Source organism: Melospiza melodia, unplaced genomic scaffold (genome assembly GCF_035770615.1).
Source record: "Melospiza melodia melodia isolate bMelMel2 unplaced genomic scaffold, bMelMel2.pri scaffold_238, whole genome shotgun sequence".
NCBI lineage: Eukaryota > Metazoa > Chordata > Aves > Passeriformes > Passerellidae > Melospiza > Melospiza melodia.
In genome coordinates, this window is record NW_026948565.1 from 33,668 (window position 1) to 60,618 (window position 26,951).

The 26,951-nt window shown below is 60.0% G+C and overlaps 1 pseudogene and 10 gene segments (V, D, J or C); 5 read left to right on the top strand and 6 right to left on the bottom strand.

The window, feature by feature from the left end:
- LOC134433701 (Ig mu chain C region-like) overlaps window positions 1-17,386 on the bottom strand; it is a gene marked incomplete at its 5' end in the record, with an annotated part of 38,946 nt that extends 21,560 nt beyond the window's left edge. Inside the window, 1 exon segment of the C gene segment in view lies at window positions 17,077-17,386. Within this exon segment, the coding sequence occupies window positions 17,077-17,386 (310 nt within the window).
- Window positions 17,387-17,618: 232 nt separating this feature from the next.
- LOC134433702 (Ig heavy chain V region 6.96-like) lies at window positions 17,619-18,243 on the top strand (the record flags this gene model as incomplete). The annotated part of the segment is given in 2 exon segments: window positions 17,619-17,970; window positions 18,137-18,243. Coding segments are annotated over 2 exon segments (459 nt in total), but the record flags the coding sequence as incomplete, so codon positions are not given.
- Window positions 18,244-18,268: 25 nt separating this feature from the next.
- On the bottom strand, window positions 18,269-19,259 carry LOC134433703 (Ig heavy chain V region 914-like; the record flags this gene model as incomplete). The annotated part of the segment is given in 2 exon segments: window positions 18,269-18,329; window positions 18,898-19,259. Coding segments are annotated over 2 exon segments (423 nt in total), but the record flags the coding sequence as incomplete, so codon positions are not given.
- Window positions 19,260-19,478: 219 nt separating this feature from the next.
- LOC134433705 (Ig heavy chain V region 6.96-like) lies at window positions 19,479-20,021 on the top strand (the record flags this gene model as incomplete). The annotated part of the segment is given in 1 exon segment: window positions 19,479-20,021. A coding segment is annotated over 1 exon segment (543 nt), but the record flags the coding sequence as incomplete, so codon positions are not given.
- A 134-nt stretch (window positions 20,022-20,155) lies between these two features.
- LOC134433706 (immunoglobulin heavy variable 3-20-like) lies at window positions 20,156-20,581 on the bottom strand (annotated as a pseudogene).
- A 26-nt stretch (window positions 20,582-20,607) lies between these two features.
- Window positions 20,608-21,320, top strand: LOC134433707 (Ig heavy chain V region 6.96-like). The segment is given in 4 exon segments: window positions 20,608-20,624; window positions 20,698-20,723; window positions 20,791-21,132; window positions 21,256-21,320. Coding segments are annotated over 4 exon segments (450 nt in total).
- A 131-nt stretch (window positions 21,321-21,451) lies between these two features.
- LOC134433708 (Ig heavy chain V region 6.96-like) lies at window positions 21,452-21,901 on the bottom strand (the record flags this gene model as incomplete). The annotated part of the segment is given in 1 exon segment: window positions 21,452-21,901. A coding segment is annotated over 1 exon segment (450 nt), but the record flags the coding sequence as incomplete, so codon positions are not given.
- Window positions 21,902-23,360: 1,459 nt separating this feature from the next.
- Window positions 23,361-23,732, top strand: LOC134433709 (immunoglobulin heavy variable 3-23-like; the record flags this gene model as incomplete). The annotated part of the segment is given in 1 exon segment: window positions 23,361-23,732. A coding segment is annotated over 1 exon segment (372 nt), but the record flags the coding sequence as incomplete, so codon positions are not given.
- A 224-nt stretch (window positions 23,733-23,956) lies between these two features.
- Window positions 23,957-24,992, bottom strand: LOC134433710 (Ig heavy chain V region 914-like; the record flags this gene model as incomplete). The annotated part of the segment is given in 3 exon segments: window positions 23,957-23,991; window positions 24,196-24,551; window positions 24,976-24,992. Coding segments are annotated over 3 exon segments (408 nt in total), but the record flags the coding sequence as incomplete, so codon positions are not given.
- Window positions 24,993-25,548: 556 nt separating this feature from the next.
- LOC134433711 (immunoglobulin heavy variable 3-23-like) lies at window positions 25,549-26,197 on the bottom strand (the record flags this gene model as incomplete). The annotated part of the segment is given in 2 exon segments: window positions 25,549-25,617; window positions 25,892-26,197. Coding segments are annotated over 2 exon segments (375 nt in total), but the record flags the coding sequence as incomplete, so codon positions are not given.
- Window positions 26,198-26,425: 228 nt separating this feature from the next.
- LOC134433712 (immunoglobulin heavy variable 3-20-like) lies at window positions 26,426-26,861 on the top strand (the record flags this gene model as incomplete). The annotated part of the segment is given in 2 exon segments: window positions 26,426-26,732; window positions 26,830-26,861. Coding segments are annotated over 2 exon segments (339 nt in total), but the record flags the coding sequence as incomplete, so codon positions are not given.
- Window positions 26,862-26,951: the final 90 nt, after the last annotated feature.

Consider the following 26,951-nt stretch of genomic DNA (forward strand, 5'->3'; position numbering starts at 1 on the left):
ATATTTATTGTTTATTAGAATTTATATTAAATTTATTTATTATGCCAACAATTCATTGATTACTATATTAAAATCTATTCAATTTACTCTGATTACAATTACTATATTATTGATTTAAAAATAAAATAAATTAAATTATAATTTATAATAAAATAGTAATATAATTTACCATTTATTTATTCATTATCATATAAAACCATTTATTTTTTTTTCCCTAATATATTTTATTATATTCATTCTTTATTATATTTATTACATTAATTATCTCGAGCGTTTGCAGCCGGGTTTGGGGAATTTGGTTGGGACGTGGGGCCAAAAGCTGAGATTTGGGGGGGCAGAGCCAGCCCAGGGCCGGGACAGGGGGCAGGAACGGGGCTGGGGGCTGGGGAAGGGTCTGGGCAACGGGGACGGGGGGGGGGACGCGTCCCCGATCCACTCATTAACTAATTAATTAATTGGGCAGCTCGTCCTGAGTTCTGCATGGCCCCATCCCCATCTCCCCTCTGTCCCGCAGGGCTCCGGGCGGCCGTGACCCTGCTGGGAGTGCGGGGGGGACCTCCAGCCCCCCGGGGGGGTCCCTGCGCCTCCTCTGCCGAGGGGCCGGGTTCAGTTTCGGCAGTTTTGCCATGGGCTGGTATCGACAGAGCCCCGGGCAGGGGCTGGAGTACGTTGCTGATATCAGTAATGGTGGTGGCAGCACCTGGTACGCGCCGTCGGTCAAGGGCCGGTTCACGATCTCCAGGGACAACGGGCAGAGCTCGGTGACGCTGACCATGAACAACCTCAAGGACGAGGATTCCGCCACCTATTTCTGTGCCAAATCTCCTGGTACTGGTGGTGCTGGTGCTAATAATATTTAGAATGCCGGTGATGGCCCCATCACCTGATGCTGCCCACAAAAATCCCAAAATACCCAGTTTCTACCCTCAAATCTTTACCCTTGTCACCAAACCTTGATCATTTTCCCCAATCTCCACCATCATTGCCTCACCTCTCACATTTCTCTTGCAGCTTCAGGCATTTGACCCAAATCTCAACTGTTCATGCCTAAAACTCTGCCCTGTGTGCCCCAGATCTAAGCGGGGTTCACTTGTGACCATTGGCCCCAAACTCGGCTGGTTCTGCCCCAAATCTCAGCTCCTGGACCCAACCCTCAGCTCTGGGCTCCAAGGCTAAGCCAAGGTCCCCAAACCTGGGTGTATATGGTCGAGATTTGGGAAAAATGGGCCAGATTTGGGTTGGTGCTGGTCACCAATGGGGTCAAGGGCTGGAGGGAAGGACCTGGGGAACAGCGCCAGCTGGAGACGCGGTGAAAGGGACGGGGTCAAATAGCAGCACCCCAACCAGCACCGACAGTTTTTGTGCAGAAATAGGATCCGGAATCCTCGTCCTGGAGGTTGGTCATGGTCAGGGTGATGAAGCTCTTCCCGTTGTCCCTGGTGATCGTGAACCGGCCCTTGACCGACGGCGCGTAGCCGGCGCTGGAACCATCCTTGTTGATCCCCGCGAGCCATTGGAGCCCCTGCCCGGGTCTCTGGCGGATCCAAACCATCCCAGAAATTGCCAAAGTCGAATCCAGAGCTCGGCAGAGGAGGAGCAGAGCCCCCCCGGGGGGCTGGAGGTCCCCCCCGCACTCCAGCAGGGTCACGGCCAGCCCGGAGCCCTGCGGGACAGAGGGGAGATGGGGATGGGGCCAAAGCTCAACCCTTGACCCAGGTCCTGACCCTTGGCCCCAAACTGGGACCCTTGGAGTTCATCACCCTCCTCCCAGGTGGGTCCCCGCCCCTTTTTCAAGCTGACACTACCAACCATTTCATGCACTTAGCCGCAGGTTTCTCATCCCCATCTCCCCTCTGTCCCGCAGGGCTCCGGGCGGCCGTGACCCTGCTGGAGTGCGGGGGGGACCTCCAGCCCCCCGGGGGGTCCCTGACGTTGCTGTGCCGAGGGGCCGGGTTCAGTTTTGGTGGTTTTGGGATGGGCTGGGTGCGCCAGAGACCCGGGCATACACTGGAATACATCGCAGCCATCAGCAGTGGTGGCAGCACCTGGTACCCAGCATCGGTCAAGGGCCGGTTCACGATCTCCAGGGACAACGGGCAGAGCTCGGTGACGCTGACCATGAACAACCTCAAGGACGAGGATTCCGGATCCTATTTCTGTGCCAAATGTTACAGTACTGGCTGTGGTAATGCTGCTTATGCTTATGGTGTTGGTGGTGGTTGTGGTCCCAAGCCCTTTTTTCTGTGTTCTCAACTATCACAGAATTCTCTGATCCTTCCCCAAAATCCCAGCCCTTCTCCTGAAGTCTCAGCCCTTTGCCCCCAAACCCTGCCCCTGCTGCCCCAACTCTCGACTTTCCCTCAGTTTTGCCCATTTCACCCAAATCCCTCCCAACTCCTGGGCCCTGATTGGAGGAGGCCTGAACTGGAGGCCAGGGGTGAAGGTTTGGGGCCAATGGTTGAGTTTTGGGGCAGGAGCAGGGGAGGGTTTGGGGTCAGTGCTGACCATTGGGGCAAATGGGGGACAAAGGGTCAAGGGCTGGGTCAATGGGTGAGATTTGAGGGAATGGTTTGGGATTGGGGACAGGGGGGGAGACAGGGATGGGGACGGGGTCAAAAATATAGGTAGCAGCAAAAATATATAACCCAGCAGGAGACTTGGCACAGAAATAGGATCCGGAATCCTCGTCCTTGAGGCTGTTCATGGTCAGCGTCACCGAGCTCTGCCCGTTGTCCCTGGAGATCGTGAACCGGCCCTGCACCGATGGCGCGTAGTCGGTGTCTCCATCAAAGTCAATCTGTGCAACCCATTCCAGCCCCTGCCCAGGCCTCTGGCGGATCCACATGAAACTGGTTTGTCCAAAATCGAACCCGGCCCCTCGGCAGAGGAGGCGCAGGGACCCCCCGGGGGGCTGGAGGTCCCCCCCGCACTCCAGCAGGGTCACGGCCGCCCGGAGCCCTGCGGGACAAAGGGGAGATGGGGATGAGGAACCTGACTGGTTCATGGCCGCAAAGCGGGTGTGGCAACCTGGAAAAAGGTATGGGAGGTGGATGATGAACTCCAAGGGTCAGAATTTGGAGCCAATAGTTGGGATTTTGGGGTCAAGTGTTGAGCTTTGGCCTCATCCCCATCTCCCCTCTGTCCCGCAGGGCTCCGGGCGGCCGTGACCCTGCTGGAGTGCGGGGGGGACCTCCAGCCCCCCGGGGGGTCCCTGCGCCTCCTCTGCCGAGGGGCCGGGTTTGATTTTGGGAGTTTTGGGATGGGCTGGTATCGACAGACACCAAGGAATGCACTGGAGTATGTCGCAAGTATCAACAAAGGTGGCAGCACCTGGTACGCGCCGTCGGTCAAGGGCCGGTTCACGATCTCCAGGGACAACGGGCAGAGCTCGGTGACGCTGACCATGAACAACCTCAAGGACGAGGATTCAGCCATCTATTTCTGCGGGAAATCTTACAATACTGGTGGTCCTGGTGCTGCTGCTCATCGGGACCTGCGAAGTCCTGGTCTCATCCCCACCTGTCCCCGTTCCCCAGACCCTTCCCCAGCCCCCAGCCCCTGACCGTGCCCGTGACCATTTCTCCATTTCCCTTTCCCCTCTCCGACCCCAAACCCCAACCCTCGGCCGTTGATCTTCCCCCAAACTCTGCCCCAAAGGTCAGCGCTGGGCCCGGGGCTGGGGATACGAATTCAGTCACCGAGAGCGGGGACGAGGGCTGGGACTGGGGGGAAGGGTCTGGGGAATGAGCACATTTGGGGACACAACAAAGGGGGCGGAGTCAATAGCATTGGCATCATGGTCATCTCCATCAGCCCCAGCGGCTTTGGCACAGAAATAGGATCCGGAATCCTCGTCCTGCAGGTCGATCATGGTCAGTGCTGTGAAGCTCTTCCCGTTGTCCCTGGAGATCCTGACCCGGCCCTTGACCGATGGGGTGCAGTAGGTGTAACCCCCAGAGCTGTGGATCCCCGCGAGCCATTCCAGCCCCTGCCCGGGCCTCTGGCGGATCCATTGCACGGAGTGAGCCCCGAAACTGAACCCGGACCCTCGGCACAGCAACGTCAGGGACCCCCCGGGGGGCTGGAGGTCCCCCCCGCACTCCAGCAGGGTCACGGCCGCCCGGAGCCCTGCGGGACAGAGGGGAGATGGGGATGGGGCAAAGCTCAACACTTGACCCCAAAATCCCAACTTTTGGCCCCAAATTCTGATCCTTGGAGTTCATCATCCTCCTCCCATCCCTTTTTCCAGCTGGCCAGGCTTGCTTTGAGGCCCTGGACCAATCAGGTTTCCCATCCCCATCTCCCCTTTGTCCCGCAGGGCTCCGGGCGGCCGTGACCCTGCTGGAGTGCGGGGGGGACCTCCAGCCCCCCGGGGGGTCCCTGCGCCTCCTCTGCCGAGGGGCCGGGTTCAGCTTCGGCAGTTTTGGATTCAGTTGGCTTCGCCAGAGTCCTGGGCACACTCTGGAGTGGCTCGCAGGGATCACCAGCAGTGGCAGCACCTACTGCGCGCCATCCTTCAAGGGCCGGGCCACGATCTCCAGGGACAACGGGCAGAGCTCGGTGACGCTGACCATGAACAGCCTCAAGGACGAGGATTCCGCCGTTTATTTTTGCGGAAAATCTGCTGGTACTGGTGATGGTGGTGCTGTTGCTAATTAAGGTGATGATGATGGTTGTGTCCCCATCCCCGTGTCCCCCCCATCCCCGTCCCCAGACCCTTCCCCCAGACCCCCAGCCCACACCCACCCTTGGCCAGCGATCCCAACCTTGCTCTGCCTCGGCCCCAATTCTCACCCGCTGAGCCCAAACCACAACTCCTGACCCCAAATCTCCTCTTTCTGCCCCAAAACTTTGCTCTGAAGGTCGGGCTCTGGGGCCAGGCTTCGATTAGGGGACAATATTCAGGACTCGTGTCAGCAGCTTTGGCTGGGAGCCCAAGGTGGGGATTTGGGGCAGAATCGGGCGAGTTTTGGGGCCAAAGCAGTTGGGTTTGGGGCAGAACCAGTTTGGGGGTTTTGCCTCTGTGATGGGTGGTGGTGGAAATGGGGGAGATCTGGGACAAAGGGTCAAGAATGGGGCCAAGGGCTGAGATTTGGGGGAAGGGTCTGGGGATTGGGGACAGGAGGGGACACTGAGATGGGGAGGCATTCAACATGGGCGTCCTGAGCAGATGCTCCAGGACTCCAATTATCAGCATAAGCACGTTTGGCACAGAAATAGGATCCGGAATCCTCGTCCTTGAGGCTGTTCATGGTCAGCGTCACCGAGCTCTGCCCGTTGTCCCTGGAGATCGTGACCCGGCCCTTGACCGAATCTGCGTAGTAGGCGCTGCCACTGCTGCTGATACTGGCGATGTATTCCAGCCCCTGCCCGGGTCTCTGTCGATACCAGCCCATCCCAAAACTGCCAAAACTGAACCCGGCCCCTCGGCAGAGGAGGCGCAGGGACCCCCCGGGGGGCTGGAGGTCCCCCCCGCACTCCAGCAGGGTCACGGCCGCCCGGAGCCCTGCGGGACAAAGGGGAGATGGGGGTGAGGAACCTGATTGGCTGAAAGTCTCATAGTGCATGTGGTCTGCTGCAAAAAAGTATGGGACTCACTGGCAGGAGGATGATGAACTCCAAGGGTCCCAGTTTGTGGCCAAGGGTCAGGATTTGGATCAAGGGTTGAGCTTTGGCCCCATCCCCATCTCCCCTCTGTCCCGCAGGGCTCCGGGCGGCCGTGACCCTGCTGGAGTGCGGGGGGGACCTCCAGCCCCCCGGGGGGTCCCTGCGCCTCCTCTGCCGAGGGGCCGGGTTTGATTTTAGCCATTTCTCCATGTTCTGGGTGCGCCAGAGACCCGGGCAGGCACTGGAGTGGCTCGCAGGGATCAGCAGTGATGGTGCCAACACCTTCTATGCGCCGTCGTTCAAGGGCCGGGTCACGATCTCCAGGGACAACGGGCAGAGCTCGGTGACGCTGACCATGAACAGCCTCAAGGACGAGGATTCCGGATCCTATTTCTGCGCCAAATGTTACAGCAGTGGCTGTGGAAATGGCGCTTATATTTATGGTGTTGATGGTGGTTGTGGTCCCAAGCCCTTTTTTTCTGTGTTCCCAAGTATCACAGAATTCTCTGATCCTTCCCCAAAATCCCAGCGCTTCTCCTGAAGTCTCAGCCCTTTGCCCCCAAACTCTGCCCCTGCTGCCCCAACTCTCGACTTTCCCCCAGTTTTGCCCATTTCACCCAAATCTCCCCCGGCTCCTGGGCCCTGATTGGAGGAGGCCTGAACTGGAGGCCAGGGGTGAAGGTTTGGGGCCAATGGTTGAGTTTTGGGGCAGGAGCAGGGGAGGGTTTGGTGTCCGTGGCCACTGTTGTTGCAAATGGCGTGAGAAGGTGAAGGAGTGCGCCAAGATGAGAGGTTTGGGATGAAATTCAGAGCTTTGGTGACAAAATGAAGGGAGTGGGGCAAACAGCATGGCCTGGAGGCAATCACCAACATCGTCACCATTGTTACCAGCAGCCCAGCAACCACTACAATAAGGTATGGCACAGAAATAGGATCCGGAATCCTCGTCCTTGAGGTTGTTCATGGTCAGTGTCAGCGAGCTCTGCCCGTTGTCCCTGGAGATCGTGAACCGGCCCTTGACTGAATCCGCGTAGCCGGCGTTGTCACCAGTGTTGGTGATCCCTGCGACGAATTCCAGCCCCTGCCCGGGTCGTTGACGCATCCAGCCCATCCCAAATTGTCCAAAATCAAACCCGGCCCCTCGGCAGAGGAGGCGCAGGGACCCCCCGGGGGCTGGAGGTCCCCCCCGCACTCCAGCAGGGTCACGGCCGCCCGGAGCCCTGCGGGACAGAGGGGAGATGGGGATGGGGCAAAGCTCAACCCTTGACCCCAATCCAGACCTTTGGCCCCAAATTGGGACCCTTGGATTTCATCATCATCCTCCTCACAGGTGGGTCCCGCCCATTTTTCCACCTGGCTAAGCCCACTCTGAGGCCCTGGACCAATCAGGTTTCCCATCCCCATCTCCCCTTTGTCCCGCAGGGCTCCGGGCGGCCGTGACCCTGCTGGAGTGCGGGGGGGACCTCCAGCCCCCCGGGGGGGTCCCTGACGTTGCTGTGCCGAGGGGCCGGGTTCAGTTTTGGCGGTTTTGGGATGGGCTGGGTGCGCCAGAGGCCCGGGCAGGGGCTGGAATTCGTCGCAGGGTTCAACACTGGTGGAGGCATCGGCTACGCGGATTCAGTCAGGGGCCGGTTCACGATCTCCAGGGACAACGGGCAGAGCTCGGTGACGCTGACCATGAACAACCTCAAGGACGAGGATTCCGGATCCTATTTCTGTGCCAAAGCTGCTGCTGATGGTTGGGCAGCTCCTGATCGTTTTGACCCCACCCTTATCGCTGTGTCCCCACCTGTCCCCGTTCCCCAGACCCTTCCCCCAAACCCCATCCCCTGACCCCATTCCTGTCCCCGTGCCCCAACCCTGCCCTGGCCCTGCCCCACATTCTCAGCTCCTGGCCCCACACCTCAGCTCGGGGCCCACTCGGGGCCATTTTGGCTCCTGGGCTGTCCCTGGCCATTCTGACCCTGCCCCTGACCGATGGAACCTTCCAGGCGAATCCACCCTTGGACCCCTCTGCTTCTCCCAGCATGGAGCCCTCGGCTCGACATCAATTTAAACATCCACATCTCCCCAAAAATTTCATGTGGTTTTGGGTCAAAAAAAGGGGTTTTATTCTGAGTTCCCAGAGAGGATTCCAGCCCAGCCCCGAGGAGCAGCCCCAGACACCGCGGCCGTGAGGGAGCAGTGAAGCCCCAGGTGCGAGCGAGCGAGGGAGGGAGGGAGGGAGGGAGGGAGGGAGGGAGGGAGGGAGGGAGGAGAAGACGCCGCGATTTTGGGGCTCCGCAGCCTCCCCCCACTTCCTCCGCGGCAGCTGCCGGGGCCCGGCCGGGGCGGGGAAGGAAACAGAAAGTTCCTGGTTTGGGTCACGGTGAACATCTGTGCTGGGCAGAGGGCAGCTCAGCCTCGGGGCGCTGCGGCAGAGCGCCGGCTGCACAAAAAGCTTTGTGTGCCAAGGGCCCCGGAGCGATCCCCGTTCCGCACTGGGACGGAGGGGCAGGGCCAGACTGGGGAGAAATGGGGAAAATTGGGGGGAATTGGGAGTTGGGGAAGTGACGGCGGAGTTTGGGGCAAATGGTGAATATTGGAGAAACAGGGGTGGGATATTGGGGAAGGATCTCTTGGAATGCAGGACATTTGATGACCACCATGGTCACTACAAGAATTGATGCCAAAACCAGCGTCAATAGCATTGCCAGCGTAACCATTGCAAAGTTTGACACAGAAATAAACGGCGGAATCCTCGTCCTTGAGGCTGTTCATGGTCAGCGTCACCGAGCTCTGCCCGTTGTCCCTGGAGATCGTGAACCGGCCCTGCACCGACGGCGCGTATCTGGGAGTGGCGCCATCACCGGTGACACTCGCCACAAACTCCAAACCCTGCCCGGCTCTCTGGCGCATCCAGCCCATCCCAAAATCCCCAAAATCGAACCCGGACCCTCGGCAGAGGAGGCGCAGGGACCCCCCGGGGGGCTGGAGGTCCCCCCCGCACTCCAGCAGGGTCACGGCCGCCCGGAGCCCTGCGGGACAAAGGGGAGATGGGAATGGGGGAACGAATCCACCCCAATGTTGATTCTTGCATGCAGACCCTGATGTTGGTCCCAAATTGGGACCCTTGGACCTCCCCATCCTCCTGCAACTCCTGCCAGTCATCCCAGGTGGATCCCACACCCTTCTTCTGGCATGGTGGTGTGCAGTTTGGGTCCATAACCAATCCAGCTGCTCATCCCCATCTCCCCTTTGTCCGGCAGGGCTCCGGGCGGCCGTGACCCTGCTGGAGTGCGGGGGGGACCTCCAGCCCCCCGGGGGGTCCCTGCGCCTCCTCTGCCGAGGGGCCGGGTTCAGTTTTGGCAGTTTTGGGATGGGCTGGTATCGACAGAGACCCGGGCAGACACTGGAATACATCGCCAGTATCACCAGCAGTGGCAGCGCCTACTACGCAGATTTGGTCAAGGGCCGGGTCACGATCTCCAGGGACAACGGGCAGAGCTCGGTGACGCTGACCATGAACAACCTCAAGGACGAGGATTCCGGATCCTATTTCTGTGCCAAACGTGCTTTTGCTGATAATTGGAGTCCTGGAGCTTCTGCTCAGGACGCCCATGTTGAATGCCTCCCCATCTCAGTGTCCCCTCCTGTCTCCAATCCCCAGACCCTTCCCCCAAATCTCAGCCCTTGGCCCCATTCTTGACCCTTTGTCCCAGATCTCCCCCATTTCCACCTCCACCCATCACAGAGGCAAAACCCCCAAACTGGTTCTGCCCCAAACCCAACTGCTTTGGCCCCAAAACTCGCCCGATTCTGCCCCAAATCCCCACTCTGGGCTCCCAGCCACAGGTGCTGACCTGAATCCTCAACCTTTGTCCCCAAATTGGGACCCTGGGCCTTAAACCCCGATCTCCACAGCAAAGTTTTGGGGCACAAAGAGGGGATTTGGGGTCAGGAGTTGTGGTTTGGGGTCAGCGGGTGAGAATTGGGGCCGAGGCAGAGCAAGGTTGGGATCAATGGCCAAGGGTGGGTGTGGGCTGGGGGTTTGGGGGAAGGGTCTGGGAAACAGGGACGGGGGGGACACGGGGATGGGGATGGGGACAGCAAGGCCATCGTCACCAAGACCAGCACTTTCAGCCCAATTAGCACCAGCACGTTTGGCACAGAAATAGGTGGCGGAATCCTCGTCCTTGAGGTTGTTCATGGTCAGCGTCACCGAGCTCTGCCCGTTGTCCCTGGAGATCGTGACCCGGCCCTTGACCGACGGCGCGTAGCGGGTGTCTCCACCATCGCCCCAGATCCCCGCGAGCCACTCCAGCCCCTGCCCGGGTCTCTGGCGGACCCAGTACATGGCATTGCTGCCAAAACTGAATCCGGCCCCTCGGCAGAGGAGGCGCAGGGACCCCCCGGGGGGCTGGAGGTCCCCCCCGCACTCCAGCAGGGTCACGGCCGCCCGGAGCCCTGCGGGACAGAGGGGAGATGGGGATGGGAAACCTGACTGGTCCAGAAGGGGAAAAGGGGCGTGGCCTCTGGAAAAAGGGATGGCACCCACCTGGGAGGGGCAGCAGGAGCAGCAGGGCCAGGAGCCAGAGGGAGCTCGAGGCCATGGCCAGGATGTGCTGGGGTTGGGGTTGGTTAATGGTCATATTAGTTTTGAAAGAAATTTAGAACTCTCAGGAAAAGATGTGCAAATAAATAATGAGAATATTGAGTTAACTTGCAGGGTTTGAGGGACCTTACGATACCAGAAAAATCTGCAGGAGATTTGGGACCAAAGCAGTGGAGTTATGAGTGAAATTGGTGAAAATTTGGGGATGGGCTCCGGGCGGCCGTGACCCTGCTGGAGTGCGGGGGGGACCTCCAGCCCCCCGGGGGGTCCCTGCGCCTCCTCTGCCGAGGGGCCGGGTTCAGTTTTGGCAGTTTTGGCATGCAGTGGATGCGCCAGAGACCCGGGCAGGGGCTGGAGTGGCTCGCTGGGATCAGTGACAATGGTGGCACCACCGTCTACGCGCCATCGGTCAAGGGCCGGTTCACGATCTCCAGGGACAACGGGCAGAGCTCGGTGACGCTGACCATGAACAGCCTCAAGGACGAGGATTCCGGATCCTATTTCTGTGCCAAACGTGACAATGGTTATGCTGGTGGTAATGCTGCTGCTGTTTTTGCCATCACTCCTGGCAGTGACCATGAGGGTGGTGAAATTTCTCCAGTCCCAGCGATGCTTGCCCCAAGTTTCAGCCCTTCTGAAACCTCGACCATTTTCCCCCAAACTCTGCCATTGTTGCCCCGACTCTGTACTTTCCTCCAGTTTTGCCCATTTCCCCCAAATCTCCCCCAGCTCCCGGGCCCTGATTGGAGGAGGCCTGAACTGGAGGCCAGGGGTGAAGGTTTGGGGCCAATGGTTGAGTTTTGGGGCAGGAGCAGGGGAGGGTTTGGGGTCAGTGCTGACCATTGGGGCAAATGGGGGAGGTTTGGGACAAAGGGTCAAGGGCTGAGGTTTGGGGGGAGGTCTGGGTTTGGGGACAGTGGGGGCTCAGACAGGGGTGGTGCCACCACCGGCACCATCAATACAAGCAGCACAAGCAGCACCACAAGCACCACTGTCTTTGGCGCAGAAATAGGATCCGGAATCCTCGTCCTTGAGGTTGTTCATGGTCAGCGTCACCGAGCTCTGCCCGTTGTCCCTGGAGATCGTGAACCGGCCCTTGACCGACGGCGCGTAGTAGGTGCTGGAACCACTGCTGCTGATCCCTGCGAGCCACTCCAGCCCCTGCCCGGGTCTCTGGCGGACCCAGTACATGGTGAAACTGCCGAAATTGAACCCGGACCCTCGGCAGAGGAGGCGCAGGGACCCCCAGGGGGGCTGGAGGTCCCCCCCGCACTCCAGCAGGGTCACGGCCGCCCGGAGCCCTGCGGGACAAAGGGGAGGGGCTGGAGTGGCTCGCAGCCACTCAGGAGGGGGCACAGCCATGGGGGAGGAGCCAATAGCATACGCAGAATTAGCACCAGCACCAGCACGAACACCCTTGGCACAGAAATAGGTGCCGGAATCCTCGTCCTTGAGGTTGTTCATGGTCAGCGTCACCGAGCTCTGCCCGTTGTCCCTGGAGATCGTGAACCGGCCCTTGACCGATGGCGCGTAGGTGGTGCTGGAACCAGTTTTGTAGATTCCAGCGAGCCACTCCAGCCCCTGCCCGGGTCTCTGGCGCACCCAGTACATGGTGAAACTGCCGAAACTGAACCCGGACCCTCGGCAGAGGAGGCGCAGGGACCCCCCGGGGGGCTGGAGGTCCCCCCCGCACTCCAGCAGGGTCACGGCCGCCCGGAGCCCTGCGGGACAGAGGGGAGATGAAAAATGAGAAACCTGATTGGTCCAGGGACACAAAGCAGGGCTGGCCGGTTTGTAAAAGAGACGGGACCGACGAGGGAGGAGGATGATGAACTCCAAGGGTCCCAATTTGGGACCATTAGTGGGGATATTGGGGTCAAGGGTTGAGGTTTGGCCCCATCCCCATCTCCCCTGTGTCCCGCAGGGCTCCGGGCGGCCGTGACCCTGCTGGAGTGCGGGGGGGACCTCCAGCCCCCCGGGGGGTCCCTGCGCCTCCTCTGCCGAGGGGCCGGGTTTGATTTCGGGAATTATGGAATGTACTGGGTCCGCCAGAGACCCGGGCAGGGGCTGGAGTGGCTCGCAGGGATCTACAGCAGTGGTTCCAGCACCTACTACGCGCCATCGGTGCAGGGCCGGTTCACGATCTCCAGGGACAACGGGCAGAGCTCGGTGACGCTGACCATGAACAGCCTCAAGGACGAGGATTCCGGATCCTATTTCTGTGCCAAGGATGCTGATGCTGCTGCTGGTAATGGTGCTGAATATATTGAAGAGGGCCGTGGTGGATCCATCCCCATCTCAGGGTCCCCTCCTGTCCCCAAAGCCCCCGACTCTTTTCCCAAATCTCAGCCCTTGACCCCATTCTTGACCGTTTGTCCAAAGTCTCCCCCATTTCCACCCATGGTGACCAAAGGCCCCAAACCCCGACTGGTTCCGCCCCAAACCCAGCTGAGTTGGTGCCACAATTTGGCCGATTTCACCCCAAATCTCGGCCCTTGGGGCAGTTTTTGGGGACCAGGGTGAGATTTGGGGCCGAGAGTTGAGTTTGGGGCCAGACCCAGGGCAGGGTTTGGGGCCAATGGGCAGCGTTGGGGCACAGGGGGCGGGGCTCGGACAAAGGGTCAGGGGTGGGTCAGGGGGGTTTGGGGAAGGGTCTGGGGACAGCTGGGGACAGGGACGGGGCCAGGACCCGAAACACCAACCCAACCACCCATACAAAGCAGTAAGAGCAGTGCTAACACCAGAGGATTTGGCGCAGAAATAGGATCCGGAATCCTCGTCCTTGAGGCTGTTCATGGTCAGCGTCACCGAGCTCTGCCCGTTGTCCCTGGAGATCGTGAACCGGCCCTTGACCGATGCTGGGTACCAGGTGCTGCCACCATTGCTGATACTGGCGACTGCCTCCAGCCCCTGCCCGGGTCTCTGGCGGATCCAGCCCATGGCAAATTTCCCAAAATCAAACCCGGCCCCTCGGCAGAGGAGGCGCAGGGACCCCCCGGGGGGCTGGAGGTCCCCCCCGCACTCCAGCAGGGTCACGGCCGCCCGGAGCCCTGCGGGACAAAGGGGAGATGGGGATGGGGGGGATGCAAAACTCAGGCTGAGCTGTCCAATAATTAATGGATGGATTGTGGCTAATTGCAGGGTTTAAGGAACTTTACACTACTGGAAATCTCTGTTGGAGATTTGGGACCAAACCAGGGGAGTTTAGGGGAAAGCCGGTGAAGGTTTGGGGATGGGGGAGCGGCCGTGACCCTGCTGGAGTGCGGGGGGGACCTCCAGCCCCCCGGGGGGTCCCTGCGCCTCCTCTGCCGAGGGGCCGGGTTCGATTTTGGAGGTTCCACCCTGTATTGGATCCGCCAGAGACCCGGGCAGGTGCTGGAGTGGCTCGCAGCGTTCAGCGGCAGCGCCAACTACGCGCCATCGGTCAAGGGTCGGTTCACGATCTCCAAGGACAACGGGCAGAGCTCGGTGACGCTGACCATGAACAGCCTCAAGGACGAGGATTCCGCCGTTTATTTCTGCGCCAAAGCAGCTGGTGCTAATAACAATGCTGGTGCTGCTCATGGCCTCACGTCAGGAGTTTTAGCCCAATGTTTAGATTCTTGACTCCTCATCTCATCCTTGATCCCAAATATTGACCACGTCTGTCATCTTTGGTGAACGAGGGCACTGAGTGTGGCCCAGAGGTGACACTGGGGACAAAAGCAGACTAGGACTGGGACAAAGGGTCAGGAATGGGGTCCGGGTGTCCGGGCAGAGCCCTCCCCCTCCAGCCCAGCCCCTCCCCAGCTCGGGGTCAGTGGGAAACTCCCCCAGGGGGGACTCGAACCTCTGGCCCTGGGCAACCAGGGAGAGATTGACCAGCCCAGGTGGGGGACGAGGGGCCAGGGCTGGGCCTGGGCAGGGGTCTGGGGACAGCGGGGGACAGCGGGGTACACGGCCACAGGGGAACAGCCAAAAGTACTGGCAGTGTTGGCATTGCCACCAGAACTACGCTTCGCACAGAAATAGGATCCGGAATCCTCGTCCTTGAGGTTGTTCATGGTCAGCGTCACCGAGCTCTGCCCGTTGTCCCTGGAGATCGTGAACCGGCCCTTGACCGACGGCGCGTAGTAGCTGTTGACACCATCAGGATTGATGCCAGCAACGAATTCTGGTGCCTGCCCGGGTCTCTGGCGTATCCAGAACATTCCAGAACTCCCGAAACTGAACCCGGCCCCTCGGCAGAGGAGGCGCAGGGACCCCCCGGGGGGCTGGAGGTCCCCCCCGCACTCCAGCAGGGTCACGGCCGCCCGGAGCCCTGCGGGACAGAGGGGAGATGGGGATGGGAAACCTGATTGGTCCAGGGACACAAAGCAGGGGTGACCAGTTTGTAAAAGGGACGGGAGCCACCAGGGAGGAGGATGATGAATTCCAAGGGTCAGAATTAAGGGACAATAGTCGGGATTTTGGGGTCAAGTTTGAGCTGTGGCCTCATCCCCATCTCCCCTCTGTCCCGCAGGGCTCCGGGCGGCCGTGACCCTGCTGGAGTGCGGGGGGGACCTCCAGCCCCCCGAGGGGTCCCTGCGCCTCCTCTGCCGAGGGGCCGGGTTCCATTTTGGGAGCTACGACATGAACTGGATCCGCCAGAGACCCGGGCAGGGGCTGGAATACATCGCGTGGATCAGCAGTGGTGGTGGTTACACCGACTACGTGCCATCGGTCAAGGGCCGGTTCACGATCTCCAGGGACAACGGGCAGAGCTCGGTGACGCTGACCATGAACAACCTCAAGGACGAGGATTCCGCCGTTTATTTCTGTGCCAAACTTGCTGGTAGTGGTTATGTTGCTGCTGCTGCTTATAATGACGATGGCCATGGTGGATCCATCCCTATATCTGTGTCCTCACCTGTCCCCAAACCCAGACCCTTCCTTCAAATTGTCCTCCAAACCTCAGCCCTTGACCCTTTGTCCGAAATCTCCCCCATTTGCCCCAATGGTCAGCACTGACCCCAAACCCTCCCCTGCTCCTGCCCCAAAACCCAACCATTGGCCACAAACCTTCACCCCTGGCCTCCAGGTCAGGCCTGGCTCTCCAAGAGTTCCCATTTCTGCCTGTGCCAGCTCAGCCAATCAGGGCCCGAGGAGCTGGGGGAGATTTGAGGACAACATGGAGATTCGGGGCAAATTTTGGCGCCAACTTTCTTGCGTTTGGGGCAGAACCCGTCGGGGCTTTTTGGTTCCGTCGTTGGTGTTGCTGGAAATGGGGGAGATCTGGGGGAAAGGGTCAGGAATGGGGTCAAGGGCTGCGATTTGGGGAAGGGTCTGGGGACTGGGGATAGGAACGTCTCAGAATTGGTGGTGTGACCACTGGCACAATAAGTATAAGCAGCAGCATCAGCACCACCACCATAAGCAGATTTGGCACAGAAATAGGATCCGGAATCCTCGTCCTTGAGGTTGTTCATGGTCAGCGTCACCGAGCTCTGCCCGTTGTCCCTGGAGATCGTGAACCGGCCCTTGACCGACGGCGCGTAGTAGGTGTAAGCACCACCATTACTGATACCTGCAACGTACTCCAGCCCCTGCCCGGATCTCTGTCGATACCAGCCCATGGCAAAACTGCCAAAACTGAACCCGGACCCTCGGCAGAGGAGGCGCAGGGACCCCCCGGGGGGCTGGAGGTCCCCCCCGCACTCCAGGAGGGTCACGGCCGCCCGGAGCCCTGCGGGACAGAGGGGAGATGGGGATGGGAGGATGGATTGGTTATGGGCCCAAAGTGGGCGCTTCTATTCCAGAAAAAGGGTGTGGGATCCACCAGGGAGGGACAGCAGGAGCAGGACGAGGAGGATGAACTCCAAGGGTCCCAATTTGGGGTCAGTTGTAGGGATTTTGGGGTCAAGGGTTGAGCTTTGGCCCCATCCCCATCTCCCCTTTGTCCCGCAGGGCTCCGGGCGGCCGTGACCCTGCTGGAGTGCGGGGGGGACCTCCAGCCCCCCGGGGGGTCCCTGCGCCTCCTCTGCCGCACCTCTGGGTTTGATTTCGAAAAATTTGCAACGCTGTGGTTCCGCCAGAGACCTGGGCAGAGGCTGGAATGGGTGGCGGGGATCAGCAGAAAAAGTGGCAACATCTTTTACGCGGACTCGGTCAAGGGCCGGTTCACATTGGCGAGCGACAACGGGCAGAGCTCGCTGACGCTGACCATGAACAACCTCAAGGACGAGGATTCCGGATCCTATTTCTGTGCCAAAATGAGTGGTGATACTTGTTGTGCAGATGCTGCTGCTCTTGATGCAACTGATGCAATCACTGGGTCCCTGTCTGCATCCCCGTTCCCAGACCCTTCCCCAAATCCCAGCCCCTGACCCCCATTTCCTCACCCTCTGTCCCAGCCCTGCTCTGGCTCTGCCCCAAATGTCCCCTCTGGGCCACACTCAGCGCCCTCGTTCCCCAAATGTCCCCGAAATGTCTGGTTTTGGGCCCAAAGTTAATATCAGGGATCAAGAATTCAACTTTTAGCCCAAAATTCCCAATGTGAGGCCGACGGGAAGATTTATGTCGGTGGCTGTGACTTGGTGCCCGCAGGGGAGATTTGGGGCGAAACTGGATAACTCTGGGGGCAATGGTTCGGAGTGGAGGGACGACGCCAAGCTGAGGGTGAAACCGGCTCTGATTTGGGTCCAGGAGCTGAGATTTGGGTCCAGGAGCTGAGATTTGGGGCAAAGAGCTGAGATTTGGGGCCACAGCAGGGCAGAGCTGGGACATGGGGACAGGATTGGGGTCAGGAGCTGGCGTTTGGAGGAAGAGTCTGGGGAACGGGGACAGGGGGGACACAGGGATGGGGCCGAAACGTCAAACATCAGCAGCATAAGGAGCAGCACCAGCACCAGTGCGTTTGGCACAGAAATAGGATCCGGAATCCTCGTCCTTGAGGTTGTTCATGGTCAGCGTCACCGAGCTCTGCCCGTTGTCCCTGGAGATCGTGAACCGGCCCTTGAACGATGGCGCGTAGGCGGTGCTGGAACCATCATTGCTGATCCCTGCCAACCATTCCAGCCCCTGCCCGGGTCTCTGGCGGATCCAGTTCATGTCGTAGCTCCCAAAACTGAACCCGGACCCTCGGCAGAGGAGGCGCAGGGACCCCCCGGGGGGCTGGAGGTCCCCCCCGCACTCCAGCAGGGTCACGGCCGCCCGGAGCCCTGCGGGACACAGGGGAGATGGGGATGGGGGAACGAATCCACCCCAGTGTTGATTCTTGCATGCAGACCCTGATGTTGGCCTCAAATTGGGACCCTTGGACCTCCCCATCCTCCTCCTGCAACTCCTGCCAGTCATTCCAGGTGGATCCCACACCCTTCTTCTGGCATGGTGGTGCGCAGTTTGGGTCCATAACCAATCCATCCCCTCATCCCCATCTCCCCTTTGTCCCGCAGGGCTCCGGGCGGCCGTGACCCTGCTGGAGTGCGGGGGGGACCTCCAGCCCCCCGGGGGGTCCCTGCGCCTCCTCTGCCGAGGGGCCGGGTTCCATTTTGGGCGTGTTGACATGTTGTGGATCCGCCAGAAACCTGGACAGGGGCTGGAATACGTGGCAAGGATCTACTACACTGGTGCTTACACCTACTACGCGCCGTCGGTCAAGGGCCGGTTCACGATCTCCAGGGACAACAGGCAGAGCTCGGTGACGCTGACCATGAACAGCCTCAAGGACGAGGATTCCGCCACCTATTTCTGTGCCAAATGTTACAGCAGTGGTTGTGGTGGTGGTGCTGCTTATGCTTATGGTGTTGATGGTGGTTGCTGTCCCAAGCCCTTTTTTCTGTGTTCCCAAGCATCACAGAATTCTCTGATCCTTCCCCAAAATCCCAGCCCTGTTTCTCCAATATTCACCATTTCCCCCAAACTCCACCGTCACTTCCCCAACTCCCAATTCCCCCACTTTTCCCCATTTCTCCCCAGTCCGTCCCTTCCCCTCCGTCCCAGAGCGGAACGGGGATCGCTCCGGGGCCCTTTGCACACAAAGCTTTTTGTGCAGCCGGCGCTCTGCCGCAGCGCCCCGAGGCTGAGCTGCCCTCTGCCCAGCACAGATGTTCACCGTGACCCAAACCAGGAACTTTCTGTTTCCTTCCCTGCCCCGGCCGGGCCCCGGCAGCTGCCGCGGAGGAAGTGGGGGGAGGCTGCGGAGCCCCAAAATCGCGGCGTCTTCTCCTCCCTCCCGCCCTCGCTCGCTCCCACCTGGGGCTTCGCTGCTCCCTCACGGCCGCGGTGTCTGGGGCTGCTCCTCGGGCCTGGGCTGGAATCCTCTCTGGGAGCTATGGACGTTGTGACGATGCTGGTGGTGGCCCCAAACCCCCATCCCTGGCTCCCCAAATGTCCCAAAATCCCCAAATCCTGCCTCAAATCCCAACCCTTGACCCCATTCTTGACCTTTCCCCCAGTGTCCACCATTGTTGCCCCAACTCTGGACTTTCCCCCAGTTTTGTCCATTTCCCCCAAATCTCTACCAAGTCCCAGGCCCTGATTGGAGGAGGCCTGAACTGGAGGCCAGGGGCGAAGGTTTGGGGCCAATGGTTGAGTTTTGGGGCAGGAGCAGGGGAGGGTTTGGGGTCAGTGCTGACCATTGGGGCAAATGGGGACAAAGGATGAACGGCTGGGTCAGTGGATGAGTTTTGGGAAGAAAATCACAACTCTGGGGACTCAATGATGGGAGTTGGATGAACGGCAGGAGCTTGAGACCATCATTGGCATCGTCACAATTAGCAACAGCACCATAACCATCAGCAGCCCTGGCACAGAAATAGACACCGGAATCCTCGTCCTTGAGGCTGTTCATGGTCAGCGTCACCGAGCTCTGCCCGTTGTCCCTGGAGATCCTGAACCGGCCCTGCACCGACGGTGCGTAGTAGGTGCTGCCTACAATGTTGATGTACGCCACAAATTCCAGCCCCTGCCCGGGTCTCTGGCGGACCCAGTTCATGGCAAAACTCCCAAAATTGAACCCGGCCCCTCGGCAGAGGAGGCGCAGGGACCCCCCGGGGGGCTGGAGGTCCCCCCCGCACTCCAGCAGGGTCACGGCCGCCCGGAGCCCTGCGGGACAAAGGGGAGATGGGGATGAGGAGCTGGATTGGTTATGGACCCAACGTGGGTGTTGCCATGCCAGAAGAAGGGTGTGGGATCCACCTGGGAGGGCCAGCAGGAGTAGGATGAGGAGCCTGAACTCTAAGGCTCCCAATTTGGGGTCAGTTGTAGGGATTTTGGGGTCAAGGGTTGAGCTTTGGCCCCATCCCCATCTCCCCTTTGTCCCGCAGGGCTCCGGGCGGCCGTGACCCTGCTGGAGTGCGGGGGGGACCTCCAGCCCCCCGGGGGGTCCCTGCGCCTCCTCTGCCGAGGGGCCGGGTTCAGTTTTGGGAGTTTTGACATATTCTGGGTGCGCCAGAGACCCGGGCAGGGCTTGGAGTGGCTCGCAGGGATCAGCAGCAGTGGTTCCAGCACCTACTACGCGCCGTCGGTCAAGGGCCGGTTCAGGATCTCCAGGGACAACGGGCAGAGCTCGGTGACGCTGACCATGAACAGCCTCAAGGACGAGGATTCCGGATCCTATTTCTGTGCCAAACGTGACAATGCTTATGCTGGTGGTAATGCTGCTGCTGTTTTTGCCATCACTCCTGGTGGTGACCATGAGGGTGGTGAAATTTCTCCGTTCCCAGCGATGCTTCCCCCAAGTTTCAGCCCTCCTAAAGCCTCAACCATTTTCTCCCAAACTCTGCCATTGTTGCCCCAACTCTCGACTTTATCCCAGTTTTGCCCATTTCACCCAAATCTCCCCCAGCTCCCCGGGCCCTGATTGGAGGAGGCCTGAACTGGAGCCCAGGGCTGAAGGTTTGGGGCCAATGGTTGAGTTTTGGGGCAGGAGCAGGGGAGGGTTTGGGGTCAGTGCTGACCATTGGGGCAAATGGGGACAAAGGGTCAAGGGCTGGGTCAATGGGTGAGGTTTGGGGGAAGGGTCTGGGGACCCGAGATGGGGGGGGGACAATGAGACGAGGGAGGATCCACAACTGGTGTCTTCAACATATGCAGCAGCATCACCCCAATTGCCAGCAGCAGAAGATTTGGCACAGAAATAGGTGGCGGAATCCTCGTCCTTGAGGTTGTTCATGGTCAGCGTCACCGAGCTCTGCCCGTTGTCCCTGGAGATCGTGAACCGGCCCTTGACCGACAGCGCGTAGCCGGTGTCATCACCATCGTTCCTGATGCCCGCGACCCACTCCAGCCCCTGCCCGGGTCTCTGGCGGATCCACTGCATGCCGAAACTGCCGAAACTGAACCCGGCCCCTCGGCAGAGGAGGCGCAGGGACCCCCCGGGGGGCTGGAGGTCCCCCCGCACTCCAGCAGGGTCACGGCCGCCCGGAGCCCTGCGGGACAGAGGGGAGATGGGGATGGGGCCAAAGCTCAACCCTTGACCCAAATCCTGACTCTGGGCCACAAACTGGGACCCTCGGAGTTCATCATCCTCCTCACAGGTGGGTCCCGTCCCTTTTTACAGCTGGCCACACTTGCTTAAATTCCCTTGACCAATCAGGTTTCTCATTTTTCATCTCCCCTTTGTCCCGCAGGGCTCCGGGCGGCCGTGACCCTGCTGGAGTGCGGGGGGGACCTCCAGCCCCCCGGGGGGTCCCTGCGCCTCCTCTGCCGAGGGGCCGGGTTTGATTTCAGTGATTTCCACATGAGCTGGTATCGCCAGAGACCCGGGCAGGGGCTGGAGTGGCTCGCGGGGATCAGCTACAATGGTGGTTGGACTGGGTACGCGGATTCAGTCAAGGGCCGGTTCACGATCTCCAGGGACAACGGGCAGAGCTCGGTGACGCTGACCATGAACAACCTCAAGGACGAGGATTCCGGATCCTATTTCTGTGGCAGAAGTGTTGCTGGCATTGCTGGTTGGAGTGCTGCTGCTAGTATTGGTCACTCTCATGTTTCGGTTGCATTTGTTCCTGTTCCCTGGTCCCCACCTATCTCCATTCTCTGGACACGCCCCCAAAACCCCAAGCCTGGACCCCATTCCTGTCTCCATGTCCCAGTCTTGGAGTGGTTCGGCCCGAAATCCGCTCTCTGCACATTTCCACAAAGTGGACTCAAGCCTTAACCCTTGGCTTGAAGGCTCCACTTTTATAACAAGGTTTTGGGGCACAAAGAGGAGATTTGGGGTCAGGAGTTGTGGTTTGGGGTCAGCGGGTGGGAATTGGGGCCGAGGCAGAGCAAGGTTGGGATCGATGGTCAAGGGCTGGGTGTGGGCTGGGGGTCTGGGGGAAGGGTCTGGGGAACGGGGACAAGGGGGGACACGGGGATGGGGGTGGGGACAGCTTGGGCATCGTCACTACGAGCAGCATGTTCAGCGTAATTAGCAGCATCACATTTGGCACAGAAATAAATGGCGGAATCCTCGTCCTTGAGGTTGTTCATGGTCAGCGTCACCGAGCTCTGCCCGTTGTCCCTGGAGATCGTGAACCGGCCCTTGACCGATGGCGCGTAGTAGATGTAGGAACCATCGCTGTGGATCCCTGCGAGCCACTCCAGCCCCTGCCCGGGTCTCTGACGGACCCAGTACATGGAGAAACTGCCAAAATCGAACCCGGCCCCTCGGCAGAGGAGGCGCAGGGACCCCCCGGGGGGCTGGAGGTCCCCCCCGCACTCCAGCAGGGTCACGGCCGCCCGGAGCCCTGCGGGACAAAGGGGAGATGGGGATGAGGGGATGGATTGGCTGTGCGATCAAAGTGTGCGCTGCCATTCCACAAAAAGGGTGTGGGATCCACCTGGGAGGGCCAGCAGGAGTTGCAGGAGGATTGGGAGGTCCAAGGGTCCCAATTTGGGACCAACATCAGGGTCTGCATGGAGGAATCAACATTGGGGTGGATTCGTTCCCTCATCGCCATCTCCCCTTTGTCCCGCAGGGCTCCGGGCGGCCGTGACCCTGCTGGAGTGCGGGGGGGACCTCCAGCCCCCCGGGGGGTCCCTGCGCCTCCTCTGCCGAGGGGCCGGGTTCGATTTTGGACTAACCAGTTTTATTTGGGTTCGCCAGCGGCCTGGGCAGGGGCTGGAATACATTGCAGGGATTGACCATGATGGAGACACCAGATACCCGTCATCGTTCCGCGGCCGAGTCACGATCTCCAGGGACAGCGGGCAGAGCTCGGTGACGCTGACCATGAACAACCTCAAGGACGAGGATTCCGGATCCTATTTCTGTGCCAAAAGTCCTGAGGGTTATTATGCTGTTGTTGCTGATCATAGTGACGCTGTTGGTGCTGGTTATGGAGCATTTAGCCCCGCCCGAATTGCTGTGTCCCCAAATGTCCCCGTTCCCCAGACCCTTCCCCAAAGCCCAGCCCCTGACCCCATTCCTGTCCCAGCTCTGAACAGGTTCAGTCCCAATCCTCAGCTCTGGGCTCCAACGCTCAACCAAGGTCCCCAAACCTGGGTGGAAATGGCCGAGATTTGGGAAAAATTGTCCAGATTTGGGTCTGTAGGGTTCACCAATGGGGTCAAGGGCTGGAGGGAAGGACCTGGGGAATGGGGATGGGGACGGGACCAAAATTAGAACCAGCAGCATGAGCCTCCCAACCCCAACCATCATAGGCGTTTTTGGCACAGAAATAGGATCCGGAATCCTCGTCCCTGAGGCTGTTCATGGTCAGCGTCACCGAGCTCTGCCCGTTGTCCCTGGAGATCGTGACCCGGCCCTTGACTGATGGTGCATATCTGGGGGTGGAACCATCACCGTTGATCCCTGCGACGTATTCCAGCCCCTGCCCGGGTCTCTGGCGGATCCAGAACATTGCAGATTTTGTGAAATTGAACCCAGAGGCGCGGCACAGCAACGTCAGGGACCCCCCGGGGGGCTGGAGGTCCCCCCCAGCACTCCGGCAGGGTCACGGCCGCCCGGAGCCCTGCGGGACAAAGGGGAGATGGGGATGAGGGAAAGAATCCACCCAAATGTTGATTCCTGCATGCAGACCCTGATGTTGGCCCTACATTGGGACCCTTGGACCTCACCATCCTCCTCCTGCAGCACCTGCTGTCCCTCCCAGGTTGATCCCACACCCTTCTATTGGCATGGCAACACCCACTTTGGCTCCATAACCAATCCAGCTCCTCATCCCCATCTCCCCTCTGTCCCGCAGGGCTCCGGGCGGCCGTGACCCTGCTGGAGTGCGGGGGGGACCTCCAGCCCCCCGGGGGGTCCCTGCGCCTCCTCTGCCGAGGGTCTGGGTTCAGTTTCGGCAGTTTTGCCATGCAATGGGTGCGCCAGAGACCCGGGCAGGGGCTGGAATTCGTCGCCTACATCAGGAACGATGGTTCCAGCACCAGCTACGCGCCGTCGGTCAAGGGCCGGTTCACGATCTCCAGGGACAACGGGCAGAGCTCGGTGACGCTGACCATGAACAACCTCAAGGACGAGGATTCCGGATCCTATTTCTGTGCCAAAGCTGCTGGTGCTGCTTGGGCTGCTGCTGCTGCTTACATTGACCGTGCCGGTGCTGGCAGCGCCCCTGCCTGAGCCCCTCTGGTCCCCAAATCTCAGAACCTTTACCCAAATCTCAGCCCTTGACGTCATTCTTTACCCATTTGCCCCGATCTCCCGCATTTCCATCAATGGTGACCAGAGGCCCAAAACCCCCAAACTGGTTCTGCCCCAAACCCTCCTGCTTTGGCCCCAAAACTGGCCCGATTCTGCCCCAAACCACCACTCTGGGCTCCCAGCCGCAGCCGCTGATCCAAACCTCACCCGCCGTCCCCAAATCTCGGCCCTTGGGGCGCTTTTTGGGGACCAGGGTGAGATTTGGGGCCGAGAGTTGAGTTTGGGGCCAGACCCAGGGCAGGGTTTGGGGCCAATGGGCAGCGTTGGGGCAAAGGGGGCGGGGCTGGGACAAAGGGTCAGGGGTGGGACAGGGGGGTTTGGGGGAGGGTCTGGGGACAGCTGGGGACAGGGACGGGGCCAGGACCCCAAACACCATCCCAACCACCGGGAGTGACACCAATGGCATGGGCGGCATTCCAGCCAGCATAGGAATCCTTGGCACAGAAATAGGATCCGGAATCCTCGTCCTTGAGGCTGTTCATGGTCAGCGTCACCGAGCTCTGCCCGTTGTCCCTGGAGATCGTGAACCGGCCCTTGACCGAATCTCCATAGTGGGTGGTGCCACCAGTGTTGATCTGTGCTACGAACTCCAGCCCCTGCCCGGGTCTCTGGCGCATCCAGCCCATCCCAAAACTGCCGAAACTGAACCCGGCCCCTCGGCAGAGGAGGCGCAGGGACCCCCCGGGGGGCTGGAGGTCCCCCCCGCACTCCAGCAGGGTCACGGCCGCCCGGAGCCCTGCGGGACAGAGGGGAGATGGGGATGAGGGGATGCAAAAGTCAGGCAGAGCTGTCCAGTTCATTATTGGGTGAATTGGAGTCAATTGGTGGCTTGAAGGCACTGTGTGATACTGGGCATCTCTCTGGGAGATTTGGGGCCAGACAAAGGGAATTTGGGGCAAAACTCCAGTGAAGGTTTGGGGATGGGGGAGCGGCCGTGACCCTGCTGGAGTGTGGGGGGGACCTCCAGCCCCCCGGGGGGTCCCTGCGCCTCCTCTGCCGCGGGGCCGGGTTGGATTTTGGGGATTTTGGGATGGGCTGGATGCGCCAGAGAGCCGGGCAGGGTTTGGAGTTTGTGGCGAGTGTCACTGGTGATGGCGCCACTCCCAGATACGCGCCGTCGGTCAAGGGCCGGTTCAGGATCTCCAGGGACAACGGGCAGAGCTCGGTGACGCTGACCATGAACAGCCTCAAGGACGAGGATTCCGCCGTTTATTTCTGTGTCAAACTTTGCAATGGTTACGCTGGCAATGCTATTGACGCTGGTTTTGGCGTCACTTCTGGTAGTGACCATGATGGTCACCAAATGTCTCCAATCCCAGAGATCCTTCCCCAAAATCCCGCACCCCTGTTTCTCCAATATTCACCATTTTCCCCCAAACTCTGCCCCTGCAGACCCAGCTCCCAATTCCCCCCACTTTTCCCCATTTCTCCCCAGTCCGGCCCTGCCCCTCCGTCCCAGTGCGGAACGGGGATCGCTCCGGGGCCCTTGGCACACAAAGCTTTTTGTGCAGCCGGCGCTCTGCCGCAGCGCCCCGAGGCTGAGCTGCCCTCTGCCCAGCACAGATGTTCACCGTGACCCAAACCAGGAACTTTCTGTTTCCTTCCCCGCCCCGGCCGGGCCCCGGCAGCTGCCGCGGAGGAAGTGGGGGGAGGCTGCGGAGCCCCAAAATCGCGGCGTCTTCTCCTCCCTCCCTCCCTCCCTCCCTCCCTCGCTCGCTCGCTCCCACCTGGGGCTTCACTGCTCCCTCACGGCCGCGGTGTCTGGGGCTGCTCCTCGGGGCTGGGCTGCAATCCTCTCTGGGAGCTAGGGAGAAAAAACCCTTTTTTTTACCCAAAACCACATGAAATTTTGGGGAGATGAAAATGTTTAAATTGATGTCGAGCCAAGGGCTCCATGCTGAGAGAAGCAGAGGGGTCCAAGGGTGGATTCGCCTGGAAGGTTCCATCGGTCAAGGGCCGGGTCAGCACGGCCAGGCACAGCGGGCTGAGCTCGGTGACACTGACCATGTGTGACCACAGGGGAAAGGTCTGGGGACAGCTGAGGACACGACGATGGGGACAGGGCCAAAAGCACTGACAGTGTCAGCATTACCACCAGAAATACGCTTGGCACAGAAATAGGATCCGGAATCCTCGTCCTTGAGGTTGTTCATGGTCAGCGTCACCGAGCTCTGCCCGTTGTCCCGGGAGATCGTGACGCGATCCTTGACCGACGGCGCGTAGTAGGTGTTGACACCATCAGGATTGATCCCAGAGACGAATTCTGACGCCTGCCCGGGTCTCTGGCGGATCCAGATCATTCCATAATTCCCAAAATCGAACCCGGCCCCTCGGCAGAGGAGGCGCAGGGACCCCCCGGGGGGCTGGAGGTCCCCCCCGCACTCCAGCAGGGTCACGGCTGCCCGGAGCCCTGCGGGACAGAGGGGAGATGGGGATGGGAAACCTGATTGGTCGAGGGACTCAAAGTGGATTTGGCCAGGTGGAAAAGAGTCAGGACCCACTTTGGAGAATGATGAGAAGATCCAAGGGTCAGAATTTGGGGCCAATAATCAGAATTTTGGTCAAGGGTTGAGCTTTGTCCATCCCCATCTCCCCTTTGTCCCGCAGGGCTCCGGGCGGCCGTGACCCTGCTGGAGTGCGGGGGGGACCTCCAGCCCCCCGGGGGGTCCCTGCGCCTCCTCTGCCGAGGGGCCGGGTTCGATTTTGGACAATTTGGGATGGGCTGGATGCGCCAACGACCCGGGCAGGGGCTGGAATTCGTCGCAGGGATCACCAGCACTGGTGACAACGCCGGCTACGTGGATTCAGTCAGGGGCCGGTTCACGATCTCCAGGGACAACGGGCAGAGCTCGGTGACGCTGACCATGAACAGCCTCAAGGACGAGGATTCCGGATCCTATTTCTGCGCCATACCTTATTGTAGTGGCTGCTGGGCTGCTGGGAACAATGGTGACGATGTTGGTGATTGCCTCCAGGCCATGCTTTTTGCCCCACTCCCTTCATTTTGTCACCAAAGCTCTGAATTTCATCCCAAACCTCTCATCTTGACGCACTCCTTCACCTTTTCACACCATTTGCAACAACAGTGGCCACGGACAACAAACCCTCCCCTGCTCCTGCCCCAAAACTCAACCATTG